This window comes from Lampris incognitus, chromosome 2 (assembly GCF_029633865.1).
Source record: "Lampris incognitus isolate fLamInc1 chromosome 2, fLamInc1.hap2, whole genome shotgun sequence".
Classification (NCBI taxonomy): Eukaryota; Metazoa; Chordata; class Actinopteri; order Lampriformes; family Lampridae; genus Lampris; species Lampris incognitus.
In genome coordinates this window covers 21,211,527-21,232,589 of record NC_079212.1, presented here as the reverse complement: position 1 = coordinate 21,232,589, position 21,063 = coordinate 21,211,527, and the positions used below count along the sequence as shown (strand labels likewise).

Sequence of the window (21,063 nt, the reverse complement as noted above, 5' to 3'; positions counted from 1 at the left end):
AATCTGTTGGCGAGGTCTTAAACAGTGGAGCAATCACCCCTGTGTTTGTTGAGGTGCAACTGTTAGAGGACTGAGATAACAGTAGAGATTTAGTTGCAGCCCAAGTTGGCGTCACATCTTCCTTCTTCAATTTCACTGATTTACGCCTTTGTTCTTTGATCGACATAATAGAGTCATCTTGATTTCTGTCGTTATTAGATTCAGCATGGCTTCTCTCTTCTTCACTGTTCTGGGTCTGTTTGCTTGCCAGCTGCGGTTCAGTTGAGGTTGCAAGGTAGTTTGTGAATGCCCAGGTGTGAGTGAAGTCTTGGGAAATGTGATTGTTTCGGTTCCCTATCACAGACTCAAATCTCAATGGAGTGGTTTTGATCATTGGCTCCTGCAGCAAGTTTATATCAAATGCCAGAGGTGATGCCGTGAGAGGTTTGTCTGTTATAACAAGTGGTTGTTTCATCAGGTCTCCATCTTCATCCTGCTGGTTGATTACAACCACTGTGCCATGGAAGGTTTCTTGCCCAGTGGCTGTGTCTTCCAAAAGATCAATATTGTCAATAGCAAACCAGATGTTCACACCCTTCTTCACAAAGTCAGGGAGACAAAATCCGCCAGTATCCTTCATTCGTTGAAGAACAGACTGCTCCACACTTTTTTCTAAGTCAAGGATCTTCAAGTAGTCACTTCCAATGTAGACATCTGAGAGGTTCTGGACAAGGATTTTGTCACACACTCTAGAGTGGATAGCAAGGGGCAGTCCGATTGAGAGGGGTGTTTGGACATTTTGCCGAAAGGCATAGTCTTTCTTTGGCTGATGTTTCACCTGACGATCAGTGCGAGTGTTCTGGACTAGAAACTGGCATGCAACATCAACAGTTTTGTCTACTTCTTCTCCCGCATTCCAAACACTTTGACAACATGACTGCCAAAGAGGAGGTGACTTAGGAAGAATTGGAGTAAAGAGGGATTCTTAAAGTTATCAAATATCCCGGCAAATGACCAGCTGCGCTTTTGCATGATCTCTGCCCGCAGTAGGTTAGCAACTTTCTTCACGTTGCCAATAACCTGACCATCATTCATAGTGGAAATACTGCAATCAATAGCTTTGATAACTACAGTTGATTTAACAAGCTTGTCTGGCTCATTTCGTTGCAGTGAGCTTACAAACCGGACATCTGGAAGTCGCTCACCAATGATCTTTTTCAGATGCTTGCGATAGTTTGTAGTCTCATCGACATCCATGTGATATCTTTTCAGGATCAACAAGTAAGCATCATTGACCTGAGCCATGTGAAGAGTAACCTCGGCTGTGACGGTATTTTGAATGGCGAGGATTAACTGTTCGTCACATAAAGAGCGAATGAGTGATTCATTATCATGATCTTTCTTTATTGTTGTGGTACGTTTTGCATTCCGCAAGCAATCCCTGTGATAGTACTTTTCAAGAGCTTAAGTGTCACCAGCATCCACTAGGTCTGCTACACAGATTCTTACTTGGTCATCTTGGGTCTGCTGCTTTATTTCAAGAAGCGTTTCACCCATTGCATCAGAAAGAACACGGTGCAGTGGCTCTGAATCACCCTTGGAACAAAAGTCACAAGGTGAGAATAAACACACTTGCTCCTTTGGGACAGATTTCGACCGTTTAGGTCTAACAGATCCTGTAGTAATTGAAGGGCGCCCAGGTCCTCTTCTAGGACAGACAGGTGACTGAGGTCGGGATTGGTTAGCCCTGAGACGGTCAATTTTATTCTTGTTTATAACAGATTTTCGACACTCACTATGATAATGAACCAATTTCAGTTCCCCTTCATGTAGGCCAGATAAGTAGTCGGAAATGTCCTCAAAATCACTTTGACCTAAAGAAACTCTGTCCCTGCAAGCCTGCAGTAGGTCATCAATCATGGCTGGATTTTTAACTAGTCGCTTGCCAGGGGTGGCACCTTCTTTGCAGATCACGCAAATGTTGCATTCCTCTGCCATATTGACCAGATCTCATCCCACCTTAGCTCACAAGTTGTCCAATTTGTTGGATGCCAGACAGATGAAACCTAATGATGGGAAAACAATGTAAATATATATTTGAATTAGAAGGCTTGGTTTAAATTTCATCAGAAAAATATGATACATTTACCAGATCATTCTCAGCCCACCTTAGCTTACTGTTTAGCTTAGCTTTCTAGTTCGTTGTAGGTTGTCGGATCTGTGCATGCCAGACAGATGAAACCTAATGATGGGAAAACAATGTAAATATAAATATGTGCAAATGTTGGCTTTTAAATCTAGCAGGCATGGTTTAAATTTAGCCCACCTTAGCTTACTGTTAGTAGTCCAAAATTGTTGGATCAGGGCATGTCAGACTGAAAGATTAGACCTAATAATGGGAAAACAATGTAAATATATGTCAAAATATGTGTAAACATTGGCTTATAAATCTTTCAGGCTTGTTTTAAATTTCACCTGAATGATAAAAAATTAAAATAAAATTATCACTTACCAGGTAGTTGCTTTCAGCAATTCCATGAATGTGATTCTCAAAATGTTGACTCTTCAAATCTATCGTGGTGTTTTGTTGTTGTTGTTTTCGTATTGGCCTATTTTTATTTTATTTTATCTTGAGTACTGTTCTTTTTTGTTTTCAGTCAGCTACAAACACAGCTGTGCTTTAATTATGATCTCACCTGTTTGAAATGAACCAAATTAACAAGGATTATGCTACAATGGCCACATTTCAACCCTATTTTTTCAGAGGTCAGAACAGGAATGTCTTTCATGGTCAACACCTTCAGTAAAGTATTAATTGTCACTGGATGCCCATGAAAAATAAATGTAAAAGTTATATTGGCCAAGAAAAGAGCAGGAGTGGAAAGAGGAGAGTAATGATGAATGGGATAGGCACAAGGGTCAGTCCGGGGTGTCCCAGGTGAGGAACCAAAAGTCAGACAAATACTCTTCTAGCTGTTTTAATAGTGTTATAAATCAACTCAGAATATTTTAAAACCTACAAAACAACTATAATATTATAAAAATTGGACATTAAAAACCACTTCAGCCCCAAGCAATTTTTTTGAATTTTCACCCGAAATTACATGCCCAAAATAATTCAGTAATAGCTCCGCAAGTACAGGGCCCAGATGCACAATTCTGGTGTCAATGTATAGGTAACACCTGGAAAAATGTACTTCAAGTGGAAGTTTAGTTGTACCATCCACCAGGACAGAAAGGCTGCAGATAAACTACAGCAGAAATTCAATTTTTTAGGTTCGCCTAAACAAAACTTACAATTTGAGTGTGAATAACATCAGTAATACCGTTTACCAGCAGGCCACAGATATTTGGATCTGTTCTACAACTTCTCAACTGCATCTCCTCCAAATTTGGTGTTATACAACTGAAGCATAACAATTCTACAGCCATTTTAGTAAGAGTAGTCCCAGGCGGACTTCTATTTTACTGTTCTGGGAGGTCCCAAAATAGATGGCCCCCCAGAATTGGGGGTGGGGGTCAGAAAATTTGGCACCCTTCGTTTTCTGTGAGTTTGGTCCCTATAGAAGCCAAAACAGCAAAGAAATAAATTTTGGCACAAAAATGCTACGGGAGCTGTTTTTTTGACATAGCATACCGCACTATCCTCTGCAGATGCGGGGAGGGCTGCAGTCTACCACGTCTCCTCCGATTCATGTGGCGTCGCCAGCCGCTTCTTTTCACCTGACAGTGTGGAGTTTCATCAGGGGGACGTAGCCGTGGTTGTATTAAAGAGGACCTATTATGCTATTTTTCATCAATATAAGTCTTCGGGGTCCCCAAAACATGTCTTTGAGTATTTTTACGGAAAATACCACTCAAATTAAGCGTTCTAGCATGTGTTCTAGCATGCCATACCCCTCTATGTAGTTCTACTATAATATGTAGCTCGTGGGAGGATCATGCTACCCCCCCCCCCGAACAGGCGCCCCAACCGACCAGAGGAGGTGCTAGTGCAGTGACCAGGACACCCACATCCGGCTTCCCACCCTCAGGCATGGCCAACCCAACCAAGCCGAGGTAACACGGGGACCGCCACACCACCCGGACGCAAACTTACAAGGTTCAGGGTTGATTTTAAACAGTAGATGACGTGTTGGGCCAGTTTCAACCCACAAAATGCCATTTTTTTTTAAAAAAAAATTGAAAATTTAGTAAGAAATGTCAATATTAACACCAGTATTGTTGTGTTTCATCACAGTACATTCATATTGTAGCGAAATTCAGGGGGTGTAGCTTGGGACGCGAACCTGTGGCTCACACACCGCAAGCGACTATGTTAACCAGTTGACTAAAGAGTCCGACCCGTAGCCAAGGGCTAATGTGTCTACTTATCCATGCACGTTACAGTAACCCTCTCCTCCTTGAATATCAGCTCCCTAACGCGCTTCCGATGACCTCACGGTTTCACCATCCCACTTCTGACACCAATGTAGCGAATTCAGGGGGCGTAGCTCAGCACGCCGCATCGGGGACGCGAACCCGTGACTCCCACACTGCAAGCGACTACGTTAACCAGTCAACTAAAGGGTCCGAAGGCTAACGTGTCTACTTATCCATGCACGTCACACTATCATTCAGTTTACAGCTCAAAAAACATGTTTAAGTGTCTAGTACATCTTTAATGGCACCCCCTCAGACGTACAAACACATAACCAACTAGAGAATACAGTTTTTCTCAGTGACAAGGACTTATTTCATCTCATTTCATAAAGAAATATGAAAAGGTATATACACAAGTATTTTGTGTGTGTGTGTGTGTATGTGTGTCTTGGGGGGGGGGAGTTAATGGGTGCTGTAAAGGTGATAGTATGGCTATCAAGGTGTACAATGGAGTGTACACACTAAGGGCATTTCAAGCGCCAGTGTTCCCTCTGGTTCTTTATACAGCACCGCCTGAAATCTCCTAGGAAGAATCTGGGTTGGGTGGAACAGTTTCACATTGTGACTTGCACAATGTCAGAAACACAAACAGCATCAAGTTGCATCATTATATCCAATCGTATAACACCTTAGTGCATGTCAAGTAATTCCAGCAATATACAATGAGTAAAAAAAAAAAAAAAATCCATTAGTCCTCCAAAACGTCTGTTGTGTCTTGGGAATATGTAATGGAGTTGGTGCAGTAACCACATGAGTGTGCTGTACAAAACACATACAAAAGGCCTTCTGTATGTATAAAACCCTGTCCAGTCACAGAGTTGCTAAATTGCAGATCATTCCAGTGAGGCAACAATGGGCCACTGATCTCAGTCTTCCAGAAATCCCACTGTCAATAGCTGCTGTCACTATGAATCAACATACACCTGGGTTCCCTAATTGCCACTCCTCTGTGTATCATCTCTCCCGCCTTTCATATCAACTCTTCACTCTTCTCAGTCTTCTTCTCAGTCCACTTGGTCTGCTGATCTAAACAACCCAGTGGCCTTCCACCTGCGCTCCTCACGCTTCCCTTTCCTCTGGAGAGCTTGGCCAGAGGAAGAGGTGGTGGCGGAGGAGGGATCTTGCAGTACTTGTCGGGAGAGAAGCTCCTTGAAGACCGAGTCCATCTGGCGACAGACATCCTGTGAGATTGAATAAACACAATGATGACAGTGAAGAGAGACAAGGCCCTTTTTTTTACACCTCTGCCCTCACTCTGGCTATGGAGCCTCTAATTAAGTTTGATAATACTGAGAATGGACTGTTGCCAGTCAATAAGAAATAAAAATACAACTGAATGAGTAATGAGCCAGACCTTGTCAACTTGAATAGTGATGTCCTCAGAGGATGATTGGTGATGGCTCCTGTGTAAAAAAAAAAAAAAAAAAAAAAAAGATAAAAAAAGCCTTGTTAAAACTTCAGTTGGATTCATTCATACAAAAAAAATCTTTAACCTTTAATCAGTCATTTAACAGTCTTGCCAAAATTAGGTGCCACTTACTCCCTACGTAAGCCAGGTGAGTAGGCCAATGGCAGCTTGCTTTGGGGTCCCACAGCCAGCTGTAGCATGAACTTTCCACCTTGAATAATGCTGCCTGCTGTTGGGAGACCTCCAGGACCACTTGGGTCAGGGGAACCTCTGCTATTGGTTCGAAGATGCTCTCCTTTTTTCTGTATCTTTGCTGCAGGCAAGCTGGTGCTCTGGTCAGTCAAGAACACGGTGTCCAATTCTGTGGTACATGTCACATTAAGAATTCTTTTTCACACATCTGATTTGCGAAGACGGTCAATGTCAGAATCTGAAGGAAGTGAGAAACTAAATTGGCGAGTGAGAACCAATGTTTTTGTTTCTTGCCATTTTTACTGTGGGATGCCTCTGCTTCCCCATCTCCCTCTTCAATGATAGCTTCACTGTAAACAAAGTTGCTGCAGATTAGCAGTATCATACAATTTGTTTATTCTTATATTTGGGTGTGCATGTTTGTGAATGCATGCATTTATCTATTTGTTTGTGAGAATTTACCAGTCATCCTGTTCCAGTGTCATGCATTTTTCATATACAGGTCCTTGTACCTCGTCCTGGCTGGGGAAGATGCTCTCATGCTGAAGGATGATGCTCTTGACCAGAGCATTGATCTGAGGCTGCAGGGTGACAACATCATCGTCGTGGGCTCCTCTCACAAGTGTAGGGCCAAAACACACAGCCAGATTGTAGGGCTGCATCATGTTCTCATCACTGTACTGGGCCACACTGTTGGTAGAAAAGGACAAAAAGGATAGTAAAAGGGGAAAAAGGCAAGGGAGGGAGATGATGAGAAAGATTGAGTACAGACAGGATAGAGAAACGGGGGGGGGGTTCAATTCAATTCAATTCAGTGTCATTAAAAACAATGTGCAGGCACATGTGTAAAATTAAATAAGGGCTGCGGCTCCACCAAACAGTGCAAGACAGATATAAACAAACATAGTATGAGATGTATACATATGAAGACTAAAAGCTAAAGTAAAAAAAGAGCACGAGTATAAACATATTTACAAATATTCAGTGGGTAGCCAGGATTAGGTGGGTAACAGCTTGGGGAAAGTAGCTGTTTTTGAGTCTGGTAGTGTGGGCACTAAGGCTCCTGTAGTGCCTCCTTGAGTGCAGGGGGGAGAACAGTCCATAGTTTGGGTGGGTGGGGTCTCTGCCGATGCTGAGACCCCTTTGAAAGCAGTGTTTGTGATAAATGCCTTTTATGGCTGGGAGCTGGGAACCGGTGATATGCTGGGCCACCTTGACGACCTGCTGCAGAGCTTTCTGGTCTACTGATGTGCAGTTGCTGTACCACACTGAGATGCAGCTGGTCAAGATGCTGTCTATGGTGCAGTGGTAGAAGTTGGTGAGAATTTTGTTTGGGGGATAGATGGGCGCTCCTCAGCCTCCTCAGGAAATGCAGATGTTGTTGGGCCTTTTTCACAAGGGCCTGGGTGTTTGATGTCCAGGAGAGGTCCTTACTGATGTGGACTCCATGGAATTTAAAGCTGGAGACATGCTCCACTTCTACCCCATTGATGTGTATGGAGGGAGTGGCTGCAGCTTTTAGACCGCCTGAAGTCCACAATCAGCTCCTTCGTCTTCTGCACACTTAGAACAGGATTGTTGGTGGTGCACCGTGATGTGAGGTGCTGAATCTCATCCCTGTAGGCCATCTTGTCATTGTTGATGAGACAGCCTACAACTGTGGTGTCATCCACAAACTTCTATTATATTTGAAGGGTGAATTGGCATGCAGTCATGGATAAAGAGGGAGAAAAGGAGGGAGCTCAGAACACAGCCTTGAGGGGCACCTGCGCTGAGGGTCAGAGTGGAGGAGGTGTGGTCACCTAACCTAACAGACTGAGGTCTGTTGGTCAGGAAGTCCAGGGTCCAGTTACAGAGGGAGGGGTTGAGGCCAAGGGAGAGGAGTTTGGTGGTTAGTTTGGTGGGGATGATAGTGTTGAAAGCAGAGCTGTAATCTATGAACAGCATCTGGATGTATGTGTTGTTAAGTTCAAGGTGGGTCACAGCAAAGTGCAGGGCAGTGGCAATGGCATCCTCCGTAGACCTTCTGGGATGGTACGCGAACTGATGTGGGTCGAATGTGGTAGTGATAGTGTTTTTGATGTGAGCCAGAACCAGTCGCTCAAAGCACATCATGGCAATGGGGGTGAGTGCTATGGGTCGGTAGTCATTCAGATATGTGGTTGTTGATTTCTTGGAGACAGGAATGATAGAGGTGGTCTTGAAGCATGCCTGGACTATGGATTGGGAGAGTGAGAGGTTAAATATAGTTGTGAAGACCTCAGCCAGCTGGTCGCAGCATTCCCAGAGGACCCGACCCGGTATGCCATCCAGTCCGGCAGCCTTCCGTGTGTTCACTCTGTGCAGTGATTCTCTGAACTCTGCGATCGATTGACTGAGCACCTGGTTTTCTGGATGGGTGGGGATTTTTTTGGCTGGGTCAGTATTGTCCTCGTCAAAGCAGGCATAGAAATGATTTAGCTCGCCTGGGAGGGAGGCATCATGGACAGTGGGACCGCTATTGGAGCTTTTTTAGTCTGTGATAGACCGAATACCTTGCCACATTTGCTGGGGGTCGGAATTATTGTGAAAGTGGTCCTCTATTTGTAGGGAATAGTTATGTTTGGCTGTTCTGATGCCCGTTTTGAGGTTGGATCTAGCTGTGCTGTAGGCCTTACGGTTACCTGACTTGAACGCTGCATCCTGGGCTTTCAGCAGCTGCCAAACCTCACTGGTCATCCAGGGTTTCTGGTTTGGAAAGCTGCGGATTGGTTTTTTTAAAAAAAAAAATTTTTTTTGTGGCTCAGTGCAAAAGTTAATGTAAGATAGCACGGCGGATGTCGGTTCATTGATGTCTATATGGGAGCCATGGGTGGCTGAATGTGCAAAAATACTCCAGTCTGTGTTATCAAAACAGTCCTAGAGTTCAGAGACTGCTCCTTCTGGCCAGACAGTGATTGTCTTTACTTCTGGCTTGATCCATTTTATGAGGGGTTTATAGGCTGGGACCAGGAACAGGCAGAGGTGGTCAGACTGCCCCAGGTGGGGGCAGGAAATAGCCTTGTATGAGTCCTTAATGTTAGTATAAAGATGATCCAGGGTGTTTTGTCCCCTAGTGGGGCAGGAGGCATGTTGATGGAATTTGGGTAATACAGTCCTGAGGTTAGTTTGATTGAAATCAATCAGAATCAGACAGGAGAAAACGTAAAGATAAACCAGGCTCTTATCACATCGGAGCTAATCAGTCAAAAGCAAAATTGTCTTCCTTCCTCTTCCCTTATAAGAAGATTTTCGTCGCCCCTGTCATGGTCTGCTTTGATAACTTGAGTTATCTATCTTTGAATTTTTGTTTATGTGCTGACTTGTAGAGTGTTGGGTTTGGCGCAATGGCCAAGTGCTGCAATACTCACTGATGAAGGAATGCAAAGAGATATCTCATGACAACGATAACCGGCTCAGGGTAGGAAGAGATGACAGTTTTGAGCTGAGCAGCTCTCTCAGCCTCATCCTCTATTTCTGTTAAAGGGAGACCAAGGATATGAATATTGATGAGAACCCACAACCACAAATTCACCCATTTTCCAGGCATAATGCACGCACGCACGCACACACACACACACACACACACACACACACACACACACACACACACACACACACACACACACACTCTCTCTCTCTCTCTCTTGCTCTCTTACGGGCATATTCTAGGAGCTGGCTGGTGCTGTCAGTAGGGAAAAGGGGGATTTCCAAGCCTCTGAAGTAAAGCTTCAGCACTCCAGCCACGGAGTCCAGGTCACACCAACCCTCAGCCAGGGGATCTTCTCCTACAGGGGCAGCCCATAACACACTGCCCCACATTATTAATGCTCCACAGAAGGAGAAGCTAAACCAGATTGCAGTACATATATCAGTTATACCAGCACATACATACACACACCTACCTCGCTCAAAGGCATCCCTCAGGTTATTGACCTCCGCCTGGGACCCAGGCACCCGGAATATCCCCTCATGGTGGAGACCTGAAGGACAGATGAATGCGCATAGTAGACGTGTATTAGCAAGACAGTCTTATCACAAAAGACCATATCAAAGTAAGAAAAACAGTTCAGTGGACTCACCATTGAGGTTGATAAAGCGAATGCAGCTCTCCACAACTAGTGGGATCTGCTGTCCTGATGCCTGAGTGAAGCAAATACAGAGATTAATTCAAAGAGCAGCAATCCCTGTGTATCCCAGTGAGCCTACTAAAAGAAAGACAAAGCAATGCATGACAATATAGTTTGATTGTGAGACAAATGTTTGCAAGGAGAGAAAAGACCCAAGATGATGTATTCTGGTTGGTACACCTACCTGTATGAATGACATCATGTTGCCAGTAAAAAGTCCAAGATTGTAGGTTAGTTTAGAACTAGACTGACTCTTCTTCACACGCATTGACTTGATGTGTCTGTAAAATGAGATACAATTCCTTTAAAAAAATAAAATAACACTTGCCAACTTTCATTTACTTTGTGCAATACATGCTTTAGTTGATAGCAGTATAAGCGCTCTACTGCGTAGATATGCTCTACCTGGCTTCTTGACCATTTGTTGCTTCAGCTAAAAAAAGAAAAATTCATGAGAAAAATGAGCACTCAATTGCTGTGAAAGGGAAACAAGTGGGCAATGTAAAACACTGGGTGGTTTGGGCGAAAAACAAAATAGCACAATACTGCCACCAGTCTGATAGTGTACTGCATCAACGGTCTTCAGATAACATTGTTCATCTGTAATTTGCCTCATTGTATTATGTGAGAACTGCAGAAGTGAATGATACCTTTTTCTATTGCCAATTTAAGCAGATCATGTTTGGCTTGCAGTTTGGATACCAGTGAGGTGTCTACTAAGTACTCTTTGAATCTCTGTGGAAAAAATTAGATGTGATACATAGTCATCATTATCATGCTAAAATCTTCCTCCACTGTGGTTTCTGTGTTCACTATCACTGCAAACCAAAACACAACAATCAAACCATATGCCAACCAACAGTATTTTACCATCATCACTATCACCAACACTGTTCTTTGTTGTTCATGTCTGATAACTTGGACTCACAGTGATATAGAGGTTTTCTGCTTCCTGTAGATTGATCCTCCGTCGGGCCCCACTGAGTCTGGCTGCTAGGTTTTCAGTACTGCCTTCCTGAGACAGATCACTGGCACCGCCGGCCTCCAGGTCATCATTACTGAGGCTCAGGCTCTCCAGCAGGTACGACTGGGCTGTCTGCAGGCACTCATAAGCCTGGAGATACAAGAACAGAACATAGCCCACAAAACTCAAGCAGCAACAGAAATCTCAGAACGACAGTGGAGGCAGCAGAGCCATCTACCCCTTCCGTCTCCTTGGTGACCGCCGTCAGTCTGGTCTGGATCTGTTTGAACCTGGTCTCCAGCTCACACCTCATCTCACTCTCTGCACAAACCTCGGACACCTGATAGCCATAAGGAATGTGAAGAGTTGGGGCAAAACAGGAGGTGCTGAATGAAAATTCTTGCAGCAACTGATACTCCAAAAACACATGCACACACAGTTGAGCACATAAACACACAACCATACACAGAGAATACATTTATTCCCTAGCCCCTCACCTTAAACTAAATGCCTGACCTTAACCCTTGCCCTAAAGTAATTTAATCCTAAATTGGATTGGCGGCACAGTGGTGCAGTGGTTAGCGCTGTCGCCTCACAACAAGAAGGTCCTAGTTTTGAACTCTGGGGTTGTCCAACCTTGGGGGGGTCATCCCAGGTCCTTTCTGTGTGGAGTTTGCATGTTCTCCCCCATGTCTGTGTGGGTTTTCTCCAGGTGCTCCAGTTTCCCCCACCATCAAAAAGACATGCATGTTAGGGTTGATACTCCTGTCTATGCCCCTGACTGAGGCATGGCAAGACGAACTGGAGTTGGTCCCCGGGTGCTGCACGGCGGCTGCCCACTGCTCCTAGCTACACAGCTAGGATGGGTTAAATACAGAGGAAGAATTTCCCCATGGGGATTGATAAAGTAATAAAATAAATAAATAAATCTAACAAACCTTAACCAAAATCCCAACCCTAAAATAGCCCAATGAAGATGAGAGGACCAGTCAAAAAGTCCTCCTTTTGCAACAATGTCCTCAAACTTATGGTTAAAACCACAAATTTGTCCTTACAAATACAGCTGAACAAGAAAACACACACACACACACACACACACACACACACACACACACACACACACACACACACACACACACACACAAACCTGGTCACCATCATGGGGCTGGTAGTGGAAGCGGAGGGGCAAACAGAAGGCGTTGTGGTGGGCCTGCAGGAAAGTGTCTCTGTCCTGGCTCTGGTTCAGGCCAGCCACTTCTCCTTGGAGCTGCTGTAGCCCGGTGCCCAGGTTCCCTTGAGCCCGCCACCGTTTTGATAAGTAGGCCTGCATCACATGACCCAAGGAGAGGTGGTACCCAGTATCTGCACACTGAGAGGGAAGGGAAAATCTGAGAGATTACTCCCGGCGAGTATTTATCATTACATAGTTGGGCTTACTACACTAGTTTTGCTTATTTGATAGGAACATAGGGCCTCACTCATCAATTATTCGTACGCACAAACTTGTTCTTGCACACCCATGGATTTTTTTAGCCCTGAAGTTTGTCTCAGAGACCAGTGTAGAACCTGGCTAACCCCTGAATTTAGACACCAGTTGGCTAACACTGGTGTCTTTGCAAGCCTGGGTGATGGCTCATTGCAAGAGGTAGACGATAGATGTTAGAGGGAAGGAATTACAAATAACCAGCAGGCTTTGCTTCTGACTGTCAGACAATCTAGAAAGCTAAAAAAATTCCATGGTGATTGTAAGAACAAATTTGTACATAGGAACGATTGATGAATTAGGCCCATTGTGAGAAGAGACATGAGATGGTGATCTGAGGCACTCACATCGATGAGCGAGGAGATGTCTTTGAGATAATACTTTTTCATAGAGGCATTGGCTGCAGACAAGTTTAGGAGGTAGTCATTTCGGGCCTTACTGCACTTCAGGTGGATCTCTTGGACCTTAATCAGTCTCTAAAATTGCACCAATATCAGCAACAGATTAAAGAAACAGTCATTCACATGCATACAACTAAATTATGGTATTTGTGAAGAGAAAACTACTTTTTCTTTCAGCCTCTCGACTTTCTTGGCAGCGCTCTGCTTCTGCTTTTCCTCCAGTTTCTCTGCCTCCTTCAGCTTCCCTTCTGCACACACATAATCTGTGTGGTACTGGTAGTACGTCCGCCATGCCTAAACACATATGTGTGAAAACACAAGTACACATAGAGCCCCTCACATTTCCTCCCTTTTATAGCAAGGGGAAAACATTTTGGATTATTGATTTTTTTAACTTACAGTCTGTAACTCAGTGGTGACCTTTAACAGTCCGTCCTGTAACTGGGTGCAGATGTCTTTACTCTGGAAACACACCAAACAGACAAAACAAGGTGAAGTGAGATAGGGAAAGACCCTGGGAAGACCGAAAGCACTTGGAAGGTGAAAGCAACAAGGCTGAGATTAACAATTGGTGTAGCAAAAGATGGAGCTGGGTGGAGAGATTTTTATAGGTACTCAAGATATGATAGAACATGTGCCATAATCCAAAGTGAGCACACCTATAGAAGCTCAATTCAGATAATAAAGTGATGCACTAATGCAAGTCCCAACACAATGCACTGACAGCAGATAGCCTGGAGGACATTGGCCATCCATCCAGCCATCCATCCATTATCCAATGCGCTTATCCTGCTCTCAGGGTCACAGGGATGCTGGAACCTGTTCCCTGCAGTCATTGGGTGGCAGGCGGGGAGACACCCTGGACAGGCCACCAGACCATGCCATCATGAATCTCCTGGCTACTTGTTACTCATCTCCATCTCACAGGCAACATTGTTTTTAAGTATCTGAGTGGGCAAGTGTTTAGCTCATAAACTCAAACTATAAAATAAAATAGCAAAAGAAAAAAAATGTTTGTGTGTTAATCACACTGCTAAGGCATGGAGTTCTCCCAACTCTATTTAGAAAAGTCATAATTGCAGCTCATACAGGGCAGTGCTTATGATGGTGGTACCTTTCTGGCTAGGCGTTGTGTATACTCCAGGCAGTGAGTGAGGGGCTGGGTGAGCACATTGCTGCAGCTCTCACTCAGTCCGTTGTGGTCCTTACTCTCCTGTCGGGTCAGGGACAGCACAGCCAGCCAAATCTGGGCCGCCGACTGCCCACTGGGTTCCTTCCTGCAGCATGTGGCTCATGAGAGATGGGTGGTGTAGGGTGGAATGAGGTGTGTGTGTGAGGGGGGGGCAATCACTTTACAAAGAGAACTCGTGTGACAGCACCTCTGAAACCAGGTGCCAGTTGTATCAAGAAATCACATATACCCATATCGAATTCAATATTATGTTTGAAAAGGTGTCCGATTAAAACACATGGTCAATCTCCTCCTACCTCTTGATTTTGGAAGTGAACCTTTCAGCCAGTTTGTCCAGAGAACGGGCATACTCGCCCTCAATCTCTCCCCGCCGTCTCAGGTAGTCAGTCAGGTCCTGGAGTTGCTGGCTCTTCTGCTCCAGTTGCAAATCGAACAACTTCAGCTGGTCTACCAGCTGGCAGCGCACCTCTGAAAGAAACCGACAGGAAGGCAGCACGGCGGGGGCAGCAAGAGAGCAGGGAGAGTGTGACACAGCCTCGAAGTCATGCACCAAAACTGAATGCCACTTTGAAAGCGGGTATCTCTAAATGAGTGCATGTTTCAACTTCAACCAAAGATGAGTGAGAGATCATTGAGAAAGTATGGGTAAAAAAAAAAAGGAAGTCTTTTACCTTTGATTTGGGTGTCATAGTCCACTATACCGACCTTCTCTTTCCTAAGCTTCACATGGCAAGCCATTGTCACTCCAACCGGTTGGAATTCTGTTAAAAAGAAAACGACAGTATCCCAACATTGTTAAAACTAACAGCCGCCATGTCACCAAGCCTTTACCGCCTTCTAAAATTCACTTGTATGCACCCTATGCATTGCCTTTGTGCACTGCCTGTTGACACCTATGTCCTATTGGACTTGAACCTAGTTTTTTGACACTTACTTGCATTGTCGCCCCCTGACTAGATCCTTACTTGTGTTGTATTAACTCTCAGGTGCATGTCGCTTTGGATAAAAGCATCTGCTAAATGAAATTGTAATTCTCAGAGTCATAATATACTTGCACAATGTGTGCATGTAGAGTATATTTTACTTTACTTCCTGAACAGAAGTGCGCTCTTTAACCCATGGCTCTACTAATGATCACCTCCTTGACACACTTTTTTTTTAATTGCCCATTCTGCATCAGTCGGACCGAGTGAGCTAGTTTTTCCTGCCACAGAAAGTGGGGAGAAAAAAAGAAGCATGCTTGCCTTACTGTAACACATTTCTTGCAACCAGCCTTCCTCTGCTCTGTTGACTGGAGGACAGCTAGAAAGCAAGTTGGCATCTGCTGCTTGCTGCGCTGCTTGTGCTGCAGCGGTGCATTGGGTGCAAAAATAGCCGCAGCAACATTTCAGCTGCCCTAAAAATAGAGGTGCACCAACAAGGCACCCAAAACTGAGGGGGTGCATGTGTTCAGGATTACAAGTGGTTACACTTATATAATCACTACTAGACATCTATTGATGTGCTTATGAATAATTATTCCATATTGGTCAGCATGGTCAAGTCAATTTTATTTGTATAGCCCAAAATCACAAATCACAGTGATATTTAAAATAAAGACAAAGTGCAAAGTTTATCAGAGTGAGATCAAATGTAATCATGGACAAAACATGAAACTGATCAGCCCTTATATATAAAAAAAACTTTTTCAGGTTGGTTTTAAATCCTAGACTCAACTCATGTGTGGTATCCCTCCTTATGGTTTTTGTTTTTATTTTTCAAATCCCACTCTGAGACGTTTAAAAGAGGTGTCTACATCAGCCTGTCTGGTGTCAATACTGTACAGTTGAGTCGTTGCAGAATTGAGGGTATAATTTGGTAACAAGGCCAAAGCCTTCATCTTCCTCTTTAAATTTAACAGATAAGCGTCAAACTTTTCAAGTGGAAACACACGAGAAAAACAGAAGTCTTTATGTTTAGTGTGGCTTGGCTTTATTCCCAGGGCATCTGTGGTTTCAGCCAAACACATGACCGTTTAAAAGGGGCCAGCGAAATCAAGCTGGAATCAGAAAGCTAAACATTCAGTTTTCAGTTAGCTCCTGTTGACAAGCCCTGTAGTGAACCTCAGAAAGAGGAAGACCGAGGTGTTTCCTTGGTGAGACAAGCAGAACAGAGGATCACAACTCTGTACTCTCCCTCTCTCTCTCTCTCACACACACACACACACACACACACACACACACACACACACACACACACACACACACACACACACACACACACACACACTCTTTCTACATCCAGACTTCTTTTTTTCAAAACCAAACATAACCCATCAGCATTATCTGCCCTGCAGCTAAATTTCGCTGTCTTTCGTCCTACCAACTGCTGTGCCAGAAAGCGACTCCCCTGTATTACAAACCCAAACTCTATTTGGAGAAAGAGGAGCGAGCATGTCTAATTTTTCCTCTCTCTGCCACCCTTTACCACTAGTCACCTCATTCTGTTTCTATGTGATCACCAGTGAATCAGCCCTTCAAAAATGGGAGGTTGGCGTTACAATCAGCCATAATATTTCACCAGGGCTCGCCTCTGCCTCACTGCATCTGCTCAGTGGGCTCACCAGTGTGTTAATGTGGCACATTCCACTGCAACGTTTCACAAGCACCAACACGTAAAAGCCACGAAATAAAATTTTAAAAGGTTTATGGTTAGAGGGCTAAATCTGCTGCCAGTAAAAGCATAGCTGTAGACTGTGTATTGTTCTCCATAAGAGATCTTAACTGTGCAGTGCTGACACATGTTCTTCACTCTCATAAAAGCAACAACCTCCTTCTTGTTTTGTTGAGATTGATCAACAAATAACTGAAAATCAAGAAATGGCAGAAATATAAAAGAAAGAGCAGTTTAAAGGAGTCTTACCTGATTGGGAGCTGTCTCAGCGAGTCTCCTCTCTAAGACTAATACCAGTTAATGACACAGAAAGCCCTGAACTGGATCGCCTCCCCCTCACATTAGACACAGATAGATGTGGGTGGAACTCACTCACCATCTCTCATCCCCCCCAACCCTCTCTCTCTCTCTCTTTCTCTCTCTCTCTCACACACACACACACACACAAAATGCTCCACGACTTTCTCACTCAAACACTTCCTCTCTGTCACCCTTAATGAGTGATTGAAAACTTCTGGGTCAAGTCCACATAATTTTTTACTCCACCTCTCTATGCCTTGTCAGACTACCTCTAATATACATAATTTTGCTGACAAGATCTCATATTTGCACAGTTTTTATGAATGAAGAAATTCCAAACTAATATTTTACGTACTATAAACATATAAGATTAACATATTAGAGAAGACTGGGTAAAATGACATTACAATACACTGAGCATGCAGGTTCTACGAAAAGCCATGATACTGCAATGAGTGACAGCTTGTGTGAGTCTGGTGCTTTTGAAAAATATTAACCTGCAACACAGTCATCGTGCAGTTTCCATCTCCAACCTCATAGATGTGTGAAAACTGGCACCGTGTGCAAGGTGTCATGTAAATAGCAGAACAATCTTGAAGATCCCCCCAGTCCTCTCACTACACAATTTGCTGTTTACTGTCAAGCACACTTCTCTCTCACTCATTTCCTTCCTTCCTCTAACAAGCAGTAGAATACTGTTGCTTAGTCAGTCTAAACTTGACTAAACTGATTTCTTTTGATCTGTATCTAAAAAGGACACCGAGTCAGGGAAGGACAGCTTGTGGATTCCAACTGTATTATGGCTTTGATAGAAGTAAGATCGTATGACAAATTCAGCTCAAACTGTGAAGCCCTAAAAACGCCAGTTAACACGTGGGGGTGGGGTCGATGGGTAATCTGTCCTTGACATAATCAGACATCAACGAAATGTTGCAATAATTTCAGCCTTTGCTGTTCCCTGGTGGAAAGTTTTCACTTGACTTAAACCACAGGAGAAAGTCTGAGAGCAAGCTCACCAGTTGCCCAGACTCGTTAGCTGGATCCTACTTCAAGGCTATAGGTCCCAGTTGCCTAACACATTTCATCAGATCTTGCCTATAGAGGCCTTAACCAATGTGTTCCAATTGAAGAGCAGCTTCCTATTTATATTTGCCACCCCCAATTGCTTGATTCATGTCTATCTGTATAACCCTAAATCAGTTACAGTCCTAGAGGGCTTCACATTAGTAATGCAAAACAAATAGAAACAGTAGAAACAATAAGTCGTGATAGACCCAGTGCTGAACGTTCATAACAGAATGTCGCTCAAGATGCCTGATGGCAGAAATACAAATTCTCTTGAGTAACCTTGACCCTATCTTCAGTGGCACTCAGAACAATTAAATGTAATTACTTTTTTCCCAGGCTTTTCTCAAAATCCTATTGAGAATAGCCCGTCACATCTACATCTCCTAAGTATAAAATCTAAACAACTGGTGCACAGGATGATATATTCAGTTATCACCAATATTGGAACTTGTGCATTACAATGTGTTATTTTGACTAAGCATGTTTAACCATCCCATTTACCATATTATAAAACTGGTGCCCTCAATCTCAGTATAATGGACTGTGATTCACAATGTACAATTGTGCTTTTTGTGGACACATCTGCAATGAGTACAGTACCCAAGGTATTATTTTAAACATTTATTTAGACAATTTTTGCTGAACACTCAAGAGACCTGATTGAGACAAAGTGAAAAACATTATTTATGTTTTCAACTTTGTAAGTCTAACAGGAGCTTGTGCCACTTCCAAAAGTGGTGACAGCAGTAAGTCTAACAACTTTGAACCTGGTTATGAATTTTGACACGAGTCTCATTTTAAAAAATCCCCATTTGTTCCATTCTCCTCGTCTCCTTTGTTGATTGGTACAGTGTAAAAAGACTCATCTGTAGGAAAAAAATTTGTGAAAACAAAAAATTGGATCACTGTATGTGTAAACAGCTGAGATGAACAGATGGTCATGGTTTATGAAGCCAAAAATATTGTCAGATGGGAGATAAAGAAGAAATTAAGGGATGAATTTAAAATAATAATAAAAAAATTGCTAAGATGGTGGAGTCATTGTGAATCAGAGGAAGAATCTTTAACGTCTGTGCTTTCTGTTGCCTCGCTGACTTCACTCAGCTCTTTGCTCTCTCCTCCACTGTCTCTTTCCCCCTCTCTGTCCTGGTCACCAGAAGCTGTCAGGCTCTGGGCAGATGGCACCTCCTGCCCCAAAACACGCACACCAGGCTTTCTCAACTGCAAGGTCCACAGACAACAACCAGTATATATTTCATTAGCTTTAATTTTACAAGAGATCAATATAGCTCAGTAGTCTTTTGTCCCAAGTCTGTGTTACAGTGCTAGGGAGAACCATCTCAAATGAAAACCCTAATATGTTGCCATGGTGAATTAAAACTTGGATAAGAAAAATCACCTCATCAGCCATGTGAGCCAAGTCTCTTTTCATGGCGTACGCATCCTCCCCATCTGCATAGTACTTAGGTTCAACTTCACTAATCCTGTGAAAGAACAGGAGAGATATCAACAAGTACTATGCATAGCTATTGACACATACATTTAGACATAAAAAGTAACTTGCAAGTGTTGACTTGATATTGACTGAGAAAGTATAAGGAGGCAGGGATGGATATAAATGCTGAACACTTGGGACTTACTGGAATTTCAGTGTGTTTGAGTACAAGTGCAAGGCAGCTCGGTTGCTACGAAGAAAAGAGAAGGATTCATAACTGCCTTACAAGAAGAACAGGAAAACACAGTATCACATCTTCAGAGCCAGAGGATACTGTAACTACAGATCTGGTAATTTATGTGAACAAGATTACAAAGTGACAAAAACCATAACAAGGAATGCTTAAGGTGGGCATTACCTTTTGCGAACATGAAGTGAGACATATTTAGCATTGAAATTTTCAATCATGGCCCTGCTAGCCTGGTCCATCAGCTTCTGAGCCAGACCCAGACGTCTATGGGAACGTTTAACAGCCTAGAAGAAACAGAAACAGTCACTCCCCCTCTGATTATGACTACATTATTCTTCCAGTAAAGCAACAGATGCAGGCTATGTTGCATTTAAGAAGCTATGACTCACCAGCGATGTGATGTGACCGTGAGGTACATCATCTGGGTCCTCCTCCCTGGAGTTTGTATAATACCATTGGAAAACGTCATATGCAACGCCACAGAACACATCTTGTAGTTCACACACTTTAAAACCATGAATTAAGTCGCAGATACTCACATCTTAGCCAACACATATCCAACTATTTTGCCGTTTTCATCCTCTGCAATGTAGGAGAGCTGAAACGATGACAACAGACAAATGTTGTAACATGAACTTAAGTCTGCACATAGAGTCTGTGGGGATAATGCTAATGAATGCTCGAGCAGTAATGGTAAATATGATTAACGAAATGACTCACCTGAGGCCACGACAAACCATGATAGAAGTAGTACTTCATTTGGTAGTTTTCTGGAAGACACAGCAGGTTGCAATGCTGCATATTCATAAGGTCTTCCGGCTGTGTGAGAAAATAAATAGATAAAGTGACTGACGTTAACTATGTCATGCGTATCCTGCATGACAACACTACCATTATCGATGCTTAGTCGGCTAATAATAGCAGCTTGCTAGCTAGTATGGGTTAGCTTGTTGGAAATGCACGGTTGGGAAAACGTTTGACAGTGTACTTACCCTTGCGTTTCGTATGTTCATTTTGTAGGGAAAGTTGCTATCAAGAATGAGGAAACTCCAATAAGCTAAAGCACATAAATTTCTAAATTCATAATACTAACACAGATTAAATTGTTTCAGAAGGTTACTAGCTAGCTGGGACGATTTGCTAGCAATGCGAGGGAGGAGGACGCATCG

At 43.4% G+C, this 21,063-nt stretch overlaps 2 protein-coding genes across 5 annotated transcripts; both read right to left on the bottom strand.

Annotated features, from left to right (window-relative positions):
- Positions 1-2,987: 2,987 nt before the first annotated feature.
- arhgap4a (Rho GTPase activating protein 4a) lies at positions 2,988-17,246 on the bottom strand. Of its 3 annotated transcripts, XM_056273256.1 has the most exons (22): positions 17,091-17,243; positions 14,861-14,950; positions 14,486-14,657; positions 14,112-14,274; positions 13,397-13,459; positions 13,163-13,291; positions 12,944-13,072; positions 12,261-12,482; positions 11,352-11,453; positions 11,078-11,263; positions 10,800-10,884; positions 10,555-10,582; positions 10,334-10,430; positions 10,102-10,162; positions 9,925-10,002; positions 9,679-9,807; positions 9,391-9,496; positions 6,464-6,691; positions 6,296-6,351; positions 5,942-6,170; positions 5,756-5,804; positions 2,988-5,582 (listed from the first exon to the last, which is right to left on the bottom strand). In XM_056273256.1, exons 2-22 carry the CDS (start codon positions 14,925-14,927, stop codon positions 5,406-5,408), a joined length of 2,556 nt encoding a protein of 851 aa, XP_056129231.1. In that variant the 5' UTR covers positions 14,928-14,950; positions 17,091-17,243; the 3' UTR covers positions 2,988-5,405. The 3 variants fall into 3 exon arrangements, with proteins under 3 accessions (XP_056129231.1, XP_056129234.1, XP_056129235.1); XM_056273259.1 differs by lacking the exon at positions 9,679-9,807 and having other exon boundaries at positions 17,091-17,244; XM_056273260.1 differs by lacking the exons at positions 2,988-5,582; positions 5,756-5,804; positions 6,296-6,351 and having other exon boundaries at positions 6,043-6,170; positions 17,091-17,246.
- Positions 17,247-18,815: 1,569 nt separating this feature from the next.
- naa10 (N-alpha-acetyltransferase 10, NatA catalytic subuni) lies at positions 18,816-21,060 on the bottom strand. 2 transcript variants are annotated; one of them, XM_056274100.1, is made up of 8 exons: positions 20,887-21,060; positions 20,615-20,713; positions 20,434-20,492; positions 20,284-20,329; positions 20,063-20,178; positions 19,850-19,894; positions 19,609-19,693; positions 18,816-19,430 (listed from the first exon to the last, which is right to left on the bottom strand). In XM_056274100.1, the coding sequence occupies exons 1-8, from the start codon at positions 20,905-20,907 to the stop codon at positions 19,248-19,250; spliced, it is 654 nt and encodes a 217-aa protein (XP_056130075.1). In that variant the 5' UTR covers positions 20,908-21,060; the 3' UTR covers positions 18,816-19,247. The 2 variants fall into 2 exon arrangements, with proteins under 2 accessions (XP_056130075.1, XP_056130076.1); XM_056274101.1 differs by having other exon boundaries at positions 18,816-19,397.
- Between the last annotated feature and the right edge of the window lie 3 nt (positions 21,061-21,063).